We start from the raw sequence: 18,786 nt of genomic DNA on the forward strand, positions 1-18,786 counted from the left end.
TGTTCTGTTTAAACTGGCGCTCTGGTCTATGGCAGTTTTTTTTTTTTTTTTTTTAAACAGGCTTACTTTCAACATCCATTTACAAACATTTGTTGAAAAATATTTTAGGAGTATTTGTTTAAACATTATTCCGAATTTACTGCTCCATAAAGCCTAGTGAATATTTAAATTCTTGAATATGTTGCCAGAAAAAGAAGCAGAGATCCAAAAACAAGTATATGACCAGAGTTAGAGCTGAAATAATAGCTTGTTGAAGAAGAGAAAATTGTAATAAATTGCTTTATCAAACTTGCTTTCAAAACCTATTTTTTAAGTTGGGCACAGTGGCTCACGCCTGTAATCCCAGCACTTTGAGAGGCCAAGGTGGGCAGATCACTTGAGCTCAGGAGTTCAAGACCAGCTTGGGCAACATAGCAAGACTTCATCTCAAAAATAAAATAGCGTTAAAAAAAAAATAAGAAAAAACAAACCAATTTTTTGAACATTAATTTCAGTGCTCATGCTAGATTTCAGCAGGCTTTGGTACTCATAATTCTTTTTAGAGAAGGATTTTTAACTGTTTAAAAGCAATTGATTCCAGTTATTGATCTCTTTTCTAGACCTGTGCACAATTTGGATTTAATAATCTGTCTTATGCAAATTAAATGTGTTTTTTTTTTGTTTTGTTTTTGTTTTTTTTGAGGTGGGATCTTCCTGTATTGCCCAGGCTGGACTCGAACTGGGCTCATGTGATCCTGCCTCATTCTCCCAAGTAGACAGGATTATAGGCACAGGCCACTGTACCTGGCTCTAAATGTACACTTTTATAACTGCTAGTTTGGAGTTTTTCTCTCATTGAGAGATTGCTTTGTAATGCTTCCAATGTTAAGAATTTTTTTGTACTTTTCTTATCCTAGTCTCTTATGAAAGAAAGACATAGTAACTACTTCATCAATTTTCATTTTTATTACTGACTTTCACATATCGAGATTCAGAAGTTCTTTAAATATTTAAACACGTATTCTTGTTTAGTCCATATACTACCTCTTTTCTGTCATTTGAACTCTCTCTGCCTCCTAACATATAGGTTATACAGCTGCCTTAAATTAGTGTAAGGTAATACGGTTTCAGTTTTTTTCTTGCCACATCTTGTGCATTCTTTCCTCTGTTTTCCTTTTGACTTTAAATGGAAAGAGAGCAGGCGTATGTGCCAGCAGCATTCTATGCCTGTGACTCCTGAGTAGCCTTTTCCCTCTCCTTTTTCCTCTTGTGTCTGGCCTGTGAATACAGCTGACGGGGTTACTGTTGGGGTTATTGTGGGGCAGTGTAAGGTGATGAAGATCTCACTGACTTAGTGTTGATGGCTTGAGTTTGAGTCCTGGTATTACCACTCGTTTGTTGATTAATCTTAGGTAAATAAACTGGCATTGCTAAGCCCCAGAAAAATGTATTTAGTGGAACAGATGAAATATGATTCAGTGGTTAGGAAGTTAACTTCTGAAGACAGACAAACCTAAGTTTGAATCATGGTTCACCCCTTAGTGGCTTTGTGGCCTTGGGCAAGTTTCTTTAATTTTCTTATCTATACTGTGAACAGTACTTACGTCATAGGTTTGGTCTGAAGATTCTGTGAGATCATGCATATCAAGTGGTTAGCACTTTGCCAGGCACATTGTTAAGTGCCCAATAAATGTGGGCCAGATGTGATAGCTCACCCCTGTAATGCCAGAGCTTTGGGAGGATCCTTTGAGATCACCCTGGGCAATATAGCAAAATCCCATCTCTAGCAAAAAAAAAAAAAATAGCTAGGCATGGTGGCATATGCCTGTAGTCCTAGCTACTCAGGAGACTGAGGCAGAAGGATTGCTTAAGCCAGATGTTCAATGCTTCAGTGAGCTATGATCATTGCCACTGCACTCCAGCCTGGGCAACAGAGCAAGACCTCATCTCAGTAAATAATAATAATAATAATATATGTAAAAGTGCTTTGTAAATGATACAGCAATATATCATGTTTTTAATATGGGAGAGCAGAATGACAACCATTATTTTCGTAAAAATGAAAATTACTGTCAGAGATAAGAAAGCTATGTATGGGCCAGGCACGGTGGCTCATGCCTGTGATCCCAGCACTTTGGGAGGCCGAGGTGGGCTGATTGCCTGAGCTCAGGAGTTTGCGACCAGCCTGGGGAACACAGTGAAACCCCGTCTCTACTAAAATACAAAAAAAAAAAAAAAGTTGCCAGGTGTGGCAGCGGGCGCCTGTAGTCCCAGCTACTTGGGAGGCTGAGGCAGGAGAATTGCTTGAACTCGGGAGGCAGAGAGGTTGCAGTGAGCTGAGATCATGCCACTGCACTCCAGCCTGAGCAATAGAGCAAGACTGTCTCAAAAAAAAAAAAGAAAGAAAGAAAAGAAAAGAAAAGAAAGAGAAAAGAAAGCTATATGCGTATGTACTTAAAGTTCTCCTAACTAGTCAATGGCCTTGTCAATCCCAGGGGACTACTGTTGGGAATGATTGAACAGAACCTGTACACACATTCATTGAGTGCTAAAAACATTCACTTTTGCTTTGCCCAGGAGCAGACTGGACAGCTCTAACTCTGCAGGGCAGGGTCATTAAGACCAAAATTAACACTACATTTTGATGTTTTTTAAAAAACAACTATGCTCCAGGGCTTCAAGCATTTTACAAAATAATTTATAAGATGAAGTAACCATTGGATACAGCAGCCTCTTCCATTTAATTTTAAGCATAGCAACAGATTGACTCCAGAAATATCATGCAGGAATCAGTAGCACAGATAAAGAGCTTTGCTAAAAGCCTGGCTGTGATATATATATATATATGCTCATGAATACCTAATTAGTCCATGCAGTGCAATCAACCTGTAGGACTATAAAAGAACAGCAAGTCCCTTCAAATGGTAAATCATTACTTAAGTAACACAGATAACATTAAATACCTCAGGTCAGCAACAACCTTAAAATCAATAGGATACAAAGAAAACATCTATGTAGGACAAATCCACTATTTTGGAACATCTCTCGTTGTTTTCTTTTCCCCATGTTTGGATAATAAACATGGCAGTGCCTCAGGCCTCTAGCACCGTCTTCTATAGCCACAGCCCTCAATACAACACTACCTATGTCCACTGGCCTATGGAGCACTTTTAAAACTACATATTTTGACCTATAAATGGGTTTTGATTACCAGTTTTTTTAATGATATAGAACTAAAATCATCACACATTAGGCTTCTTATTGATTAGTGAAACCTTTGTATTATGTGTGTATTTATACACATGTGCACACATGTCACACTTGTATGCATATGGCATGTCATGCCAGGGTATGTCATATAAGCATGTATGCCAGGTCATGATGTTAAAATGTATTTCTTATCATGGATTGTGGTTAAAAAAAAATACTGATCTCTGGGTATCCCCAACTCCAATCTGAAATCATTGTGATTCTCTCGCCTTCTCAATGTGACTAGTCTTTTTAAAGTTCCTTTTGATCTTCCCAAATGGCATCCCTGTGTCCACTTTACCCGCTTCCACCACCTTGTGCAGTGCTGCAAGAGGACTTTCTAAAGCATGAGACAATCATTTACTCTTTTGCTTGAATAGCTTCCTATTTTCTAAGAGACTAAACTATAAACTCCGTAGCTGGAATTGCCCCTTTTATGTCCTTCAAATATACACACATACCCCTGTATCTCCTCTTATGCCCCAGTAACACTGTTTGCCATTCTTTAAATAGTCCACCTTTCCTCACACCTCTCTGCCTATCAGATTATGCTTTCTTTGCCTAGGACACTATTGAACAAACTTTTTTACATTTTTGAAGACCCATTTCATATGTTGCCTCTTCTTCAAAATCATTCCGGGCCCCATATCCCTGTTCTGTTCCAGATGTGTTCCTCTACTAGGGCTGCAGGTGCCTTGAAGCAGAAAGCAGGGACTTTATTTTCCTTATATCCCCAGCACCTTGCCTGGTGCCTGGCACATAGAAAGTGCTCACTAACGTTAGTTGACTCTTCCCCATAAAACTGGGGTTAGAGTCATGTGTGTCTATTACTTTAGTGTGGCCCTTTCTTCTGAAGTAAAGAGAGATGGGAGATGATCTTTCTTTAAAGAAACTTAAAGGGGAAGAGTAAGATGTTTAGACATGCCTGCAGCTCTGTGTGTTCATTGTCGTTACCTAAAGGAAAATAAAAGCTTATTATAGGTCTCTTGGGCTTCATGTCTCTTGCATCGTGTCAGAGTTAGACACATGTCTAATTTTGATGTTTTTCCCAAAATGTTTTACTACCTACAAGATATTTGAACATCTGTGCCATTCTCTGCAAAAAAGCTACCAACCCTCTCTCATTTTATTTTGGAGTTCCACATCTCATCATGTAACTTGATTCTGATACCCTTTCTGACCTTCAGCACCTCTTCTCAACTTCTGACTGAATTTTACTCAGCAAGTGGCCAGCCTGACAGTGCAGCCATTCCAGAAGTTATGTACGGTATCTTCAAGGCCACGGATTGAATTTGGGCCCTAGTCTGGTGAGCACAGGCACAGATACACAGAAGATCAGACATTTTCCCGGCACCCCTCCAGACCATCTTGCCACACTTTGAACCCTTTCTTCTTTCCCTCTACCCCTAAGTCTTCATACTGTCTTCATGTATACCTACCAGGATCCCTTAGCAATGTCCCAAGGTCCAAAATGATTAATTTTCCTCTTCCTCTTGTTTACCTTAGTACAACTCTGAAGCCTTTAGTGACCGACATTAAACCTGTTTCCAAGAGAAAAATTTCTGATAAGCAAATGCTTTTAGAGTTATGATAAGGCCATATGTGATTGTTACCCCTTCTGGTATTTTCATGTGTTAAAAATATGTTTGATGCACTAGAAATCTCCAGTGGTGGCACTTCAGGTGGTCGAGATAACTCGTGTCACCTGATGGGGCAGAGATGCTTTTGGGTTAGAGTGGGGAGAGTCACACCTGAGAGATTTATCGGTTGAAAAATACTTATCAGGTAGCTTTTATGTGCTTGGTACTGTGTTTATAGCAGTAGTCAAAATCTGAAGTAGAATTAGCAGGGGCGTGGTGGCTGTGTGCCCAGGGTCCCAGCTACTCAGGAGGCTGAGGTGGGAGAATGATTTGAGCTCTGGAGGTCGAAGCTGCAGTAAGCTATGATGGAGCCACTGCACTCCAGCCTGGGTGAAAGAGTGAGACCCTGTCTCCTCCCCCACCCCCCCTCACCCCCCCACCAGCCAAAAAAAAGATCTGAGGTGGGAGGATTCCAGCAACATGTACTAAACTGGTGTGGATGGCATGCCTCCCCTCTAAAACTATATAGTGATGGATAAAATATCACCATCCTCACTGCTGCCCCATTGTTATAATTCCTGTCATGAAAAAAAATGGAAATCCTTTTGTGCCAGAGATAAATGGAAATCTAAACCAAGGCAGTAAGCATGAGCTGTTCCTCCAGGATTTCAGTCTTGATACAGGTCCTAGGAATTGGGTGCTGAGTTCTCAGATTCACCCGAGGATGAAAGACTGTGGTCTTGTGTGCATGTAAGGCTTGAGACCTGGAATCAAGCCCCTTACCTAAAGCCTGGAGCTTCAAAGAACTATTCTTCCATGAAAAGGAGACTAGAAATCACCAGACATAAGCAGTGAAGCAGCAAAGAAACTGGCTGGAAACAGGTTAGGGAAAATAAAGTCACCCATGAGAAATCAAAACCCCCTGTCTGTGCTATTTGTGGGTTTCAGGTCCAGATTTATTCTACCCGAGTGATTTGCGAATCCCTACCCAAGAAATAAACATAAAACCAGAAGCATAGAAACCTTTAGGACTCTGGCAGAAGGAAGCACACTACTTTAGACACTTCCACAACCACAAGCTCATGAGACGCATATAGGAAAATGAAACATAGCTCCAGTAAGATAGGCCCACGTTCAGAAATTACAAACATATGTGGGAAACCAGGAAATCATCATGAGTGGAGGGCAAGCACATACAAGCAGGAGAATCAGCACTCCTCCAGTCAGCAATAACTATTAAAGTAGCCATGTTTAAAGTGTTTACGGTGATAAAAAGAAGGAATTGGAACCTTAAAAAAAAGAGAGGATAATGTGATAAATGATCATTTAGATTTATGTAAGAACTAAAAACAACTTCTAAAATTGAAAAATAGTCCCCGAAATTAAAACTCCAGGTATAGGTTAAAGAACAGAGCAGATTAAATACAGCTAAAGATAATTAGAATTTGAAATGGAGGCTACTTAAGAAATTATGTTTTTGAGCTCTGAGACAAAAAGATATGAAAAATATCAAAGAGCAAGTAAAAGATGTGGTGGCCAGAGTGAAGAGACTTTATAGCATATGCAGAAAGAGAATAGAGAAAATGAGGGAAAGTAATATTCAAAGAAAGAATGGCTGGCATTTTTCAGGTTAGGTAAGCACACTGACTCCCAAGTAGGGAGAATATTAACAAATTCACATTTAACAACTGGACATCAAAGATAAAGAAAACTCTTAGAAGTAGCCAGAAAGAAGACATGGCACCTGTCCTCAGGGAGTTTGCGATCTAACAGGAAATAGAAATAAGTCAGCAGTGAAAATAGTGTGGTCAAGTGTGTGGCAGCAGGAGGCCAGGGTGCTGAGAACGTACGCACAAGGCGGCTGTGGTGAGGACTCAGCTAGGGTCAGTAGCAGAGTGAGGATGAGAAGCAGGGAAGAGTACAGGGCATAGCATGGCTTTTTCAGGGAACTGAAGCCCCTTTCGCTGATGACCCCTTCAGCATATCTCAGAGCTGGCTTTGCCACCAACAGGAGGTCTGTCTGTCCCCTCTTTCAGTAAAACTGCTGTCAGGAATGTCTACTCAACATGAGATCTAATTAAACTAAAGAGCTTCTGCACGGCAAAAGAAACTACCATCAGAGTGAACAGGCAACCTACAGAATGGGAGAAAATTTTTGCAATCTACCCATCTGACAAAGGGCTAATATCCAGAATCTACAAAGAACTTAAACAAATTTACAAGAAAAAAGCTAACAACCCCATCAAAAAGTGGGCAAAGCATATGAACAGACACTTCACAAAAGAAGACATTTATGCAGCCAACAGACACCTGAAAAAAAGCTCATCATCACTGGCCATCAGAGAAATGCAAATCAAAACTACAGTGATATACCATCTCACACCAGTTAGAATGGCAATCATTAAAAAGTCAGGAAACAACAGGTGCTGGAGAGGATGTGGAGAAATGGGAACACTTTTACACTGTTGGTGGGACTGTAAACTAGTTCAACCATTGTGGAAGTCAGTGTGGCGATTCCTCAGGGATCTAGAACTAGAAATACCATTTGACCCAGCCATCCCATTACTGGGTATATACCCAAAGGATTATAAATCATGCTGCTATGAAGACACGTGCACACGTATGTTTATTGCGGCACTATTCACAATAGCAAGGACTTGGAATCAACCCAAATGTCCATCAATGATAGATTGGATTAAGAAAATGTAGCACATATACACCATGGAATACTATGCAGCCATAAAAAATGAAGAGTTCATGTCCTTTTTAGGGACATGGATGAAACTGGAAACCATCATTCTCAGCAAACTATCGCAAGGACAAAAAACCAAACACCGCATGTTCTCACTCATAGGTGGGAATTGAACAATAAGAACACATGGACACAGGAAGGGGAACATCACACTCCAGGGACTGTTGGGGGGTAGGGGGAGGGGGAGGGATAGCATTAGGGGATATACCTAATGTAAATGACAAGTTAATGGGTGCAGCACACCAACATGGCACATGTATACATATGTAACAAACCTGCACATTGTGCACATGTACCCTAAAACTTAAAGTATAATAATAATAATAAAAATTCTAGCTGACTTTATATATTGGAGGAGATGGTTTAAGAATAATGAGTGATAACCAGATTTCTTTTCTCTGGATGGATTTGAGACTGAAGGGGTTTTTTGGTTTGTTTTTATTTTTTTAAAAACTGGTCTACAATTCACACACCTCTGCAGTCCTTTTAGTGGCTCTCATTCATCCTAGTGGGGTGTGTTGGCCAAGGACGATCTTGTATGGTCTGAATCTTCAGTTCCAAGGCTATGGAGGATGCAGTTATATAGGTGGGTCTTCTCCTCTGAGGAGGCAGAGGAATACCAAAGGGGATCTGAGGACCTTTAAGAGTAATGCTGAGAAGGTGACTGTCATCACATTCATCATGGGCTCTTTGCATGACTGACTAAAGGCCTTTCTTACAGCTACATAAAAGCTAATATTAAGTCATGGTGCTGTAACATAAAGAGAATTTTTGTGAAAAGGTATGTTGTCATGTAGCATCCTCTTATTTAAGTACATTTTAATAAATGTATAAAACTTACCAGAATTATATAAAATGAATAACAAATGGGAGTTCAAATGAAGCCAAAGAATCATGTGTTTTATTATCCAGAATATCTCAGAGAAAAACATAGAGAGAAGTGCTTCCAATTACCTGAATCATAAGTTGCCTATTCCCTTTGTGTTTTTTTGTTTTGTTTTGTTTTGTTTTTTGAGATGGAGTCTGGCTCTGTCGTCCAGGCTGGAGTGCAGTGGCGCAGTCTCGGCTCACTGCAAGCTCCGCCTCCTGGGTTCACGCCATTCTCCTGCCTCAGCCTCCCGAGTAGCTGGGACTACAGGCGCCCGCCACTATGCCCGGCTAATTTTTTGTATTTTTAGTAGAGACGGGGTTTCGCCGCGTTAGCCAGGATGGTCTCAATCTCCTGACCTTGTGATCCACCCGCCTCGGCCTCCCAAAAGGCTGGGATTACAGGCGTGAGCCACCGCGCCCAGCCTCTCTTTGTGTTTTAAAGAGGCTTCCCAGTGGCTTATCCCTGATAGTTAAACCCACACTGTTGTAACTATTGTGCAGACCTTAGATCTGGTTATGAATACAGAAGTCTTCACACTCCTGCTGTCTGTAATACACATGTGGGCTCAGACATCTCTGAAGATTGATAAAGGGTCAGTGTCAAGCAGCATAAAGATGGGGAACTTGTAGCAACATGCATGATAGAAGTGGCTGTGTTTTCTCCTAATGACAATAAATTCAGACCATCATTCACACTTCTTGCACTCTTGTCTTCTAAGGGATTTCCTTGGATTTTATAGTAGAGGGCTTGGGAGACTCATTGGGCTGAAAGTCGGAAACACTTGTGAGTTCCTAGACTTTATTTCTTACATGCCAAGATACTTAATAAGCTCTTTTTTTTTTTGTCCTGAGTGTTCCTATCTGTAGAGCAGTACTGTGTTCCTGCCCCCCTTCAGGAGAAATGACATGATGAATTAATAAGTAGTTATGGGAAGCATATATGCAAGAATGGCATTTCCTCACTCTTCATTGGGTTAAAAATAGGTAATCACGTGAAATACTAGTCATTTAAATGTGGTACATAGAAAAGAAATATATTAATTATGGTGCATTGGAGGTATAATATTGCCAGAAAATAAGAAATGCACAGATGACTTAATAGGAACTGGGTTGCATCCAAAAATAAACTGTTCACCACAGCTAGAATGTATTAGATATTTTGCACATGCCCAGCACTGTGTTATGTTCCTTTCAAAGGCTACAGAAGAAAAAGAAATGTGATTTATCTCCTTGAGTTACTTATAAAATCACTGAGTAGACAAACATGTGAAATCAAGAACAAGTTAAGACAGTGTGTGATGAAGTGCCAAAATGAATGGTGTGGACAGCAAGTGTTCTCAGAGGTCAAAGGAAGAGCAGTGCAGTGCATGTGGGAAGGTTTCCAGGGCGAGGGATGGACTCACGCCAGGTCCTTGAGGGATTGTGGACTTGAGATGGGGTGGCAGGGAAGGCATTTTGGGCACAACCTGAGGTAAGAGCAGGAATCTTTTTGGCCTGGAGAAGGAGGCTGTACTAGTCCCACTTCCACACAACTATAAAGTACTGCCCAAGACTGGGTAATTTATAAAAGAAAGAGGTTTAATTGACTCACAGTTCTGCAGGGCTGGGGAGGCCTCAGGAAACTTACAATCATGGCGGAAGGTGAAGGAGAAGCAAGTACAAATTAACCAGGCTGATCCTGTTGATTCAACAAGCTGTAATAGCAAAGAAAACTCAATAATCTACAGATTTATAAAACAAGGCATTTCATTTGTTACTCTATCTTGAAAAATCTTCACAGGAAAGTAGTTTGGGTAAACAAGATATTGACAAGGTAGAAATGAATAAATGATTGTTTCTAACTTCTCATATGAGTGCAGCAAGGGGAAAATGATAATGGCGTATGGCCTCTACCTCCTTTCTTTCTGGAGACTGGCTGTCCACCCTAACAATCGTCTGCAGCTCCTTACTCACCTCACATGTTCTTCTATCCGCAAGTCCCTGTCAGAAGTTTCTGAGTTACCCAATTAAGTTTCTGTGGGAGGCATGTAACCTGCTGTTAGTGGTCTGGAGAGGGTGGCAGGAAGGTGCCGGGCTGGCAGCTCTGCATTGATACCCTGGCTGCCGTTGGACACTCAGTGTGGTGTGGGCACTCAGGAGGGTGGCGATAGGGCAGTGCTTTTCTCAGCTGATGGAGGAAGTACAAACATATCGCAGATCCATTCTGATAGGAGAATTTGATAAATTATTTGGACAGGAAACTTATTTCAAAATTGATTCTCCTTAGCTTGAGAGAAAAGAGGGTAATTGATGTATATCAGCATCCATAAGGTTTGTAAAGTTTCTCAAACAGGCATTTTAAGTGGAATGCCTATATTTAATATTAGTATTTCTCTCAGATTTTCATTTGGAACTCTGAAATGAGGACCTGATTAATCTGAGACAATAATGGTTTGCAGGAGAACTTTTAAAAAAGGTAACTATACAATGTAGGCTTTTTGGTTTGTTTTTCTAGAGATATTTAGTCAAGGTAACAAAACCCTTTGGGAAAAAAGATGTTAGCATTAAGAAGAGAAATTTTGCCAAGTAATCTTACTAAACTGACAGGTATCCATATCATATCTCCCTTTTCCTTAAGGTGTATGGGAGGCCAAAGTGAGGCTCACCATGGTTCAGTTGTCAGCGTTGGGGTACAGGCATGCCCCACCTTCCTATTCCTTTTCTTTAGTTCCCATGCCCAAACTCCAAGTCCTAAGAAGAGCAGATAGTGGATTAGGCTTTTCATAGGTGTTTAAATCAGTCAATCTTAGGTTCGTATTTTTTAGAATACTTAATTTCTTAAAAGTACTGCTACATGTATGTTACTGCAAATAAGTATATGTATGAAACCTGCTATGCATGTGAACTTGATAAAATTGTGAACTTAAAAAACTTACTTGACAGATTTCACTATTTACTAACTTCTACTATTAAGGTATGGCTAGTAAGAAATAGTATTATAAAGAAGCATACATATAATTCAGTGTTTGTTTATTGTGGTTCTGTAGATGCCTAAAAAATAGTCTTCCCGGGCAGGCACGGTGGCTCACGCCTGTAATCCCAGCACTTTGGGAGGCCGAGGTGGGTGGATCACTTGAGGTCAAGAGTTCAAGACCAGCCTGGCCAACATGGTGAAACCCCGTCTCTACTAAAAATACAAAAAATTAGCTGGGTGTGGTGGTGGGTGCCTGTAATCCCAGCTACCCGGGAGGATGAGGCAGGAGAATTGCTTGAGCTCGGGAGGCGGAGGTTGTAGAGAGCCGAGAATGCACTACTGCACTCCAGCCTGGGTGACAAAGTGAGACTCTGTCTCAAAAAAAAAAAAAAAAAAAAAAAAAAAAAAAAAAACCCAAGAGGAATGTTAAATTGAATTCCAAGGCATAAGGTGTGTGCAGGTATGTATTTCTGTGACAAATCCAAACATAGTTTTCTAGATCTTAGAGTTCTTTAAATTCTGAAAACTTAGAGATTGACTGATAAGCCAGATCATAATATGTTTACACTGCCCAGTCTCTAATGGGGTTGAGTTTCCTTTGGAAAGATGATCAGAAATCTCCAGTCACCAGAACTTCACCTTCAACTCTCTGACCCTGTGCAAGTTCAGGCCTGATCAGGGATAGCCAGCAGTGGCCCCGGTGGCCCTTGAATTGTAACTAAAAGTAGTTGATGATATTTTTATCACTTCCCAGCATTCATTTCTTTTTCTTGAATATTTAGACTTCCCTCTAGTTTGTTCTTCCTTTAAAAGGTGTTTATTCTTTAGTAAATAAGTAAGTAGCTACTAAGTGATATAGTTAGATGGAGGCAATTGGATTGATTCAGGGAATTGTGTGTTATGTATTTAGTAGCCTGAGAATATGTAATTCTTGGAGTTTTTTCTCTTTTGAAAAGGTTCTGCTGGTTCTTTTCTGTTCCTGGGGCCTGCATGCATAAAAGTCAGTGATCCATGCTGTAAGGAACACGAGATGCTCATCGACTCTTGTCATTTGCTTGTGCTTAATCTGTCTCATTTTCATTCAGCAAGTAACATTTTTCAAATGCCAGCTCCTGTGCTAGAGGCTAAGGATGCAGAGAGAAGATTCAGCCCCACTTTCAAGGAATGGAGTCCCGCAAATTCCTGTCAGTTTGTCTCAATCTGTGTACTCATTGTTCTTTCGTCTTTACTCAGGTCTCTACCTCAGATTCTGCCTCTTTGCTCCAGTGATTTAAAAATGACTTGTGAGCCTATAATCCCAACATTTTCAGAGGTCAAGGCAGGCAGATCACTTGAGGCCAGGAGTTAGAGACAAGCCTGGCCAACACAGCAAAACCCTGTCTCTCTACTAAAAGTACAAAAATTAGCTGGGTGTGATGGTGCACACCTGTATTCCAGCTACCCAGGAGACATGAGAATCACTTGAACGCAGGAGCCGCGTGTTGCAGTGAGCCGAGATTGCACCACTTCACTCCTGGGCAACAGAACAAGACTGTCTCAAAAAAAAAAAAAAAAAAAAAAAGTAAGAAACTTTGGAGGCCAAATGTAGTGGCTCACACCTATAATCCCAGTTCTTTGGGAGGCAGAGGTGGGAGGAGCACTTGGGGCCAGGAGTTTGAGACCAGCCTGGGCAACATAGCAAGACCCCATCTCTACAAAAACGTTTTTTTTAATTAGCCAGGTGTGGTGGCACATGTCTGTAGTCCAGCTACTTGGGAGGCTGAGGCAGGAGGATCACTTGAGCTCGGGAGCTTGAGGTTACTATGAACTGTGATCAGACTTCTGCACTCCAGCCTGGGCAAAAGCAAGACCCTGTCTCTAAAAAATAAATAAATACAAAGACTTGTGCTGATTTTTCATGTTAGTATTTTTTAGTTTTACATTTCTCTTGCATGCTTACTTTTAAAATAATTGAGCCAACCTCTCTGTCCCTTTTTGTTATTGCATGTAAATCTACAGCCTTCTGATATAACCTAAGCTTGCAGAATCTTCCATCCATCACCTTCCTGGTATGCCTCTTGGCCCTTATTCCAGCAGTTAGTTGCTTAAAACAAAGCCCTTTGTGTTGGTAGTGGTACTATATAACTTATAGTCTATGCACTGTTGGGGATTGACACACTCTTCCCTTCCCTACCACTGCAGTGGGAAGATCATTTAGAAGACTAAGTTCGATTTGAACCTAGGGCCCAAATTACCTATTGCAAATCAATCCTCCTCCTCCTCCCCTTGCCCTTTGCAAAAGCTAGAATTCACTGTGAAAGGTGACAGGCATACGTTCAACTCATTGTCTCTATGTTGACATATGGTCAGTATGAGAGAAAGGTCTCTAATATAGATCTGTCCCGTGGCATGACCAGCATGTTGTGGATTTCTGACAAATGCAAAGCAGTGAAGGAGTTTGAGCTCAAAATACAAATATTTTAAGTGTTCAAATTTCCTTTTTTTTTTTTTTTTTCCATAAGGACCAGACTCATTGATGGCAAGTCGTCATCATCTTGCTGTAAATTTATAACACACGATGAACAAGACCTTGGAGGAACTTGTAAAGAGAAGTCACTGAAGCCTTGTATCTTTAGTTGTCCGTTTTGGAGAGTGTATATATGCATGTGTAAGAAGCGTAGGGGTGAAAGGGTCATGAAAACCTTTGGTTGAAAATGGTGATGGGGTCATTATGTGTGTAAGAAAATCTTTGTACTTTTCAGTTAACAATTCTACAAAATGAGAACTGTCTTGGGAAACTGGGCTTTATGAATTCAAAAATATACTTTATCAAATTCTTTATCTCTCATGTTTAAAATTATTTGAACAGACAACTAAATGTTGAACATCAGACTTTGCCTGATTGCTGTTCCTTTCAATGGGAAAAATATAAATCCTGATAATAGGGTTTATATCTTTTTAAACCCTTATATTTTTATAAACCCTGATAATAGGGAAAAATATAAACCCTATTACCAGGGTTTTTCCTACTATTTTTCCTACTATTCCTTGGATAATAGTAGGAAAAAATGTTGGTCTGCACGAAGTTTTCATTCATCTCACCACTCTCTTTCCCATTTGTGAGAAGGAATGCAAAGCTGCACAGGCTCCTCTTTTAGTAACAGAGTCCAAGACTAGGGAGTCAGATCACCTGTTAAAATTACAGTATTGCATCATGCATCTTTGATTTGTATTTGCAGCCTTCCCACTACTTGGATTAAGTCATAAAAATCACAGGTAACCATGGTCCAGTGGCAAAGCTGTATATCTCTTTGGGTTCTTTGTTGCAATTAGCAACTCTTGTTAACTTAAACAGGAGGGACTTTAGTGAAGGAATATTAGGAATGTATAGAATTGATGAGAAGACAAAAGAATTAGGGTTCAAATAGGCAACAAGGCAATTCTGGAGTTCCAGGAACCATGGACTACTTGAAGGTGTTTGTACTACGTCCCACCAGGCCTTGTACTAATTGCTGTCTGGGCAGGAATATGGTAGTGCCAACCATTTTTGGTCTTCTGTGCCGGTACTAACAAGGAATTCCCAGGGAAGGAGCATCCAGCTGGCATAGCTTGGGCCATACAAACACACCTTGATAGAGGAAGGATGGACCCGATTGCAGTCTCACCGGGCCTTGTCTAAGAAAGACCATTCTTCAAAGGAAAATTCGGATGGATTTATTGGAGGAAGTTATTTAAGCAGCCAAAAGAATCAAGCAGTCACCCCAGGATAGTAGAAAGGAGTAAGGACGGAAGCAGCCAGTACTAATTTTCCTTGGTAAATGAGGGTTAGAAGAATGTGCATATGTGCATTGGCTTTGAGGCAGGTCTCTCTGTCTCTGGCTCTCTCTATCCTCCCCCTCCCCCACGCATCCCTCCCAAGCAGTTACACTTTGATTTGTTTTGAGAAATTAGGTCTTTAAAAAAGTCCTTGTGACTGCTTCAGTGTTTACCCTATTTACCCTATGGCATAATTTACCAGTTGTTAAATCTGCTCTATCCATAACTGCCTGGCTGTCAAGAATTTTACATTTAAATGTATTTATCAGTAGTGAAACTTTGACCTTTTGGACTCAACCTGGATAAATAAACCCATCCCTTTGTGTTTCTTTTTCAGCATCCAGTCCTGGATGAGCCAATAGCTGAAGCTGTCTGTATTATCGCAGACACGGATAAATGGAGTGTGCAGGTAGCTACAAGTCAGAGGAAAGTGACGGACAACATGAAACTAGGCCAGGATGTCCTGGTCTCTAGTCAGGTGTCCAGTTTGCTTCAGTCCATTTTACAGCTCTACAAGCTTCACCTCCCTGCTGATTTTGTAAGTACTGGTTCTTATATCACCAAAGAAATCTAGTTTTAAAATGCTTTTAACGACATTTTGATTATAAAATCACAAATTCAAAAGTACTGTTTTAATATAATTGGAGATTAGCATAACTAAAACTAGAACATGCAGCATAAAACTCGCAACAGGATAGATTTCAGTAGTAATAGCTCTTCCGTGAAACAAATAACGAGGAGCGGCACTGGAATTTTTTGGAATGAAGTATATGGTGCAGTAAATAAGGAATGGGTGGAGAGATCAAGCATAAAAGGAAACTGTAAATCATCCACTGGAGAACTCATGAGTTCTCCTTTTATTAGATTGATATTTTAATAAGTAGGCCAGTTTCTGAAGGGATTGTAGTTCCTTTTATTAAGCAAACATTTTCACAAAGGTGTTAAGGATAAAATAGAATATCATTTGTGTAAACATTTCCAACATTTCCAGCTTTAAAGTACTATACACATGTAAGATTATATCAATTGTTGCTTTTTTTTTTTTTTTTTTTTTTGACAGAGTCTCACTCTGGAGTGAGTAATTCAGTGGCATGATCTCTGCTCACTGCAACCTCCGCCTCCCGGGCTCAAGTGATCCTCCCACCTCAGCCTCTTGAGTAGTTGGGACTAGAGGCATGTGCCACCACGCCAGCTAATTTTTGTATTTTTTGTAGAGATGGGTTTTGCCATGTTGCTCAGTCTGGTCTCGAGTTCCTGGGCTCAAGCAATCCGCTTCTTTCCAAATGGGATTTTAAAATCACTTTCATAACAATACTTTAAATACAAACAACAGACAGAGCCTGTACACTCTTAGAAAAGTATCAGTAGCTCCCCCCAGCCACTGGAATTAACATGCATGACAAAATCTTCTCAGTATCTGTGTATGTGCAGAGAAATTGAAAGAAAGAGAAAATACATTTAGAGAGGGAGGGGGAAAGGTTTCAAAAGAAGAAAAGCTTTTCCAGTGGTGATGAACACTTAAAAAGAGAGAGAGAGAAGCTTAAGGGCATATGGCATATAGCTGGGTAGAGCTTGGATGGGCTGACCTCAGAGACAGGTGTGTGAGGAAAGAGTCTGCTTTCTCTGCTGTTCCCTCCTGTCTGCACAGCGCTGTTCTCTGCAGCACAGCCCCAAACCAAAACATCTGTTATCTGCTTCCTGGCCTCCAAAAATAATGCAAACCTGTTTACCCAACAAAGCAGGAAGTTTTAAAATATTAATTACCTACGCTAATTGCTAATGTAATGGTCATTGTCCTGGGTTTTTATGACCAAATCTATACTTGTACCCATTCCTCAAAAAGAGTCTAGACTTTTATGACTTTGAAGAAGGTGCTCTGAAATACCGTCTGGTTGTTATCAAAGTCGGGACAGTGTGGCAAGGCAGGAAGACCACTGAGCGTAGCTGGGTTATGGTCTAGGCTTTGCCGTTGGTTAGTTGTATAACAATGGACAATCCCGAGTCTCTCCGAACCTCAGCTTTCTTAGCTGTAAAAGGAAGATAGTACCTGTTCAACAAGGGTGCTGTGAGAATCTTCTGAAAATTAGGGATATAACTGCTTTTTACTGCTAAAGCACCATGCCAATATTATAAAATACTTTAAAAGCCATATATGTTAGCTTTGGAGTCCCATAACCTGGGGTCAAATCCAAGTTCTGCTACTTCCTAACCATGTAATCTTTCAAAGCCTTAATTTCCTTATCTGCAAAGCTGGGGAAATAATAGAACCTATCGCCTATGGTTATGAAATTATATTAGAGAATGGATGTAAAGCACTTGGAATAGTGTTAGATGTTATAAGCACTCAGTAAACAGCTACTATTAGTATGATAGTCAATAACAATTAGTTTCATGAAACAATATTAATGGTTGCAAAGACTGACAACACCTTTTTTCCAAACTCTTTATTTGGGCTTTAAGCTGAAGCGTACTCTTGCAAGACATCTGTCCTGGGGCAATATGAGAAGCACTTGTGGATTATTATGATCTTATTTTTTGTTCTACAGTAGTAGGCAGTTTCTCCTTCTAAAAGCAGGTTGAGTTATGCTGATTTAGAGGTTAACGTTTCCTTTTCTGTAAGAGAAGTAATGTATATTAGACTTTATAGTTTACTTCATAAGTATTTGCCAAACTTTTATATTTCATTCTATAATACATACATCTTGTCACAGTTGATATCTTGGTTATCAAAGCAATAAATTGTTATAGTTAATTCTTTTTACTTCCTTTGGACAGAAGTATGTTCAAGCACCTACTAGTGTGAATGACTTATTTAACCTGACAAAACCAAGATCAAAGAAAATTTTATCTGCAGTTTAAAATTCTCCTTAAAAAAAAAATCACTTGAATGAAACCTGTGATTAAATGGCTTTTAGAACCTTCAATACAAAAAGAGAAGGTAGCTATTTGAAATTTTAGAAGTTAAAAATTGGAGAAATCCATCTCAGGAATAAAATCCCAGAAAGAGGAGTTAAAAAAGCCCCCAGCATGGTTCAATGGAATAATCAAGTCTTTTTAAAAATGTTTTCTTTTTTTTTTTTTTTTTTTTTTGAGACAGAGTTTCATTTTGTCACCCAGGTTATAGTGCAGTAGTATGATCTTGGCTCACTGCAGCCTTGACCTCCTAGGCTCAAGCAATCCTCCCACCTCAGCCTCCTGAGTAGCTAGGACTACAGGTGTGTGGGCCACTATGCCCAGGTAATTTTTTAATTTTTGTAGAGACAGAGGCTCACTATGTTGCCTAGGTTGGTCTTGAACTCCTGGGCTCAAGTGATCCTCCTACCTCAGCCTCCCAAAGTGCTAGGATTACATGCGTGAGCCACTGTGACTGGCTAAAAGTTGTCTAAATGCTTTGATTTCACGTCTAGTATATATTTCATATAGACCACAGTTCTTATTTCCACACTGCATCATACAGTTTTCATATAGGCTGTGAACACTGTAATTACTGTTTCCAAACAGAAAGGGTTCAATGTAATATGAATATTATTTTTAATATTTTGTGACTCTAACTAAAAATTTTCTATTTCACTCCATAAGGAACTGAAAGCTAATAAAGATCCTTTTAC

The 18,786-nt window shown here is 40.0% G+C and overlaps 2 protein-coding genes across 9 annotated transcripts in view; one reads left to right on the forward strand and one right to left on the reverse strand.

Annotated features, from left to right (window-relative positions):
* FNIP2 (folliculin interacting protein 2) overlaps nt 1–18,786 on the forward strand; it is a 137,551-nt gene that overhangs the window by 105,442 nt on the left and 13,323 nt on the right. For 6 of the 8 annotated variants that reach the window (XM_001146477.6, XM_009448478.4, XM_063809975.1 and 3 more), the window contains one exon: nt 15,516–15,716. In XM_001146477.6, the coding sequence (XP_001146477.2) occupies nt 15,516–15,716 (201 nt within the window). Of the gene's footprint in view, nt 1–6,844; nt 8,400–15,515; nt 15,717–18,786 lie in introns of those variants that run through there. The other 2 variants (XM_016952460.4, XM_063809976.1) reach the window with 1 other exon arrangement.
* The window catches only part of SPMIP2 (sperm microtubule inner protein 2), a 141,906-nt gene continuing 140,327 nt past the window's right edge, over nt 17,208–18,786 (reverse strand). The window contains exon 5 of the mRNA XM_001136762.8: nt 17,208–17,791. Within this exon, the coding sequence (XP_001136762.2) occupies nt 17,777–17,791 (15 nt within the window). The 3' untranslated portion in view covers nt 17,208–17,776. The remainder of the gene's footprint in view (nt 17,792–18,786) is intronic.

The sequence above is a fragment of the Pan troglodytes genome, chromosome 3 (genome assembly GCF_028858775.2).
Source record: "Pan troglodytes isolate AG18354 chromosome 3, NHGRI_mPanTro3-v2.0_pri, whole genome shotgun sequence".
NCBI lineage: Eukaryota > Metazoa > Chordata > Mammalia > Primates > Hominidae > Pan > Pan troglodytes.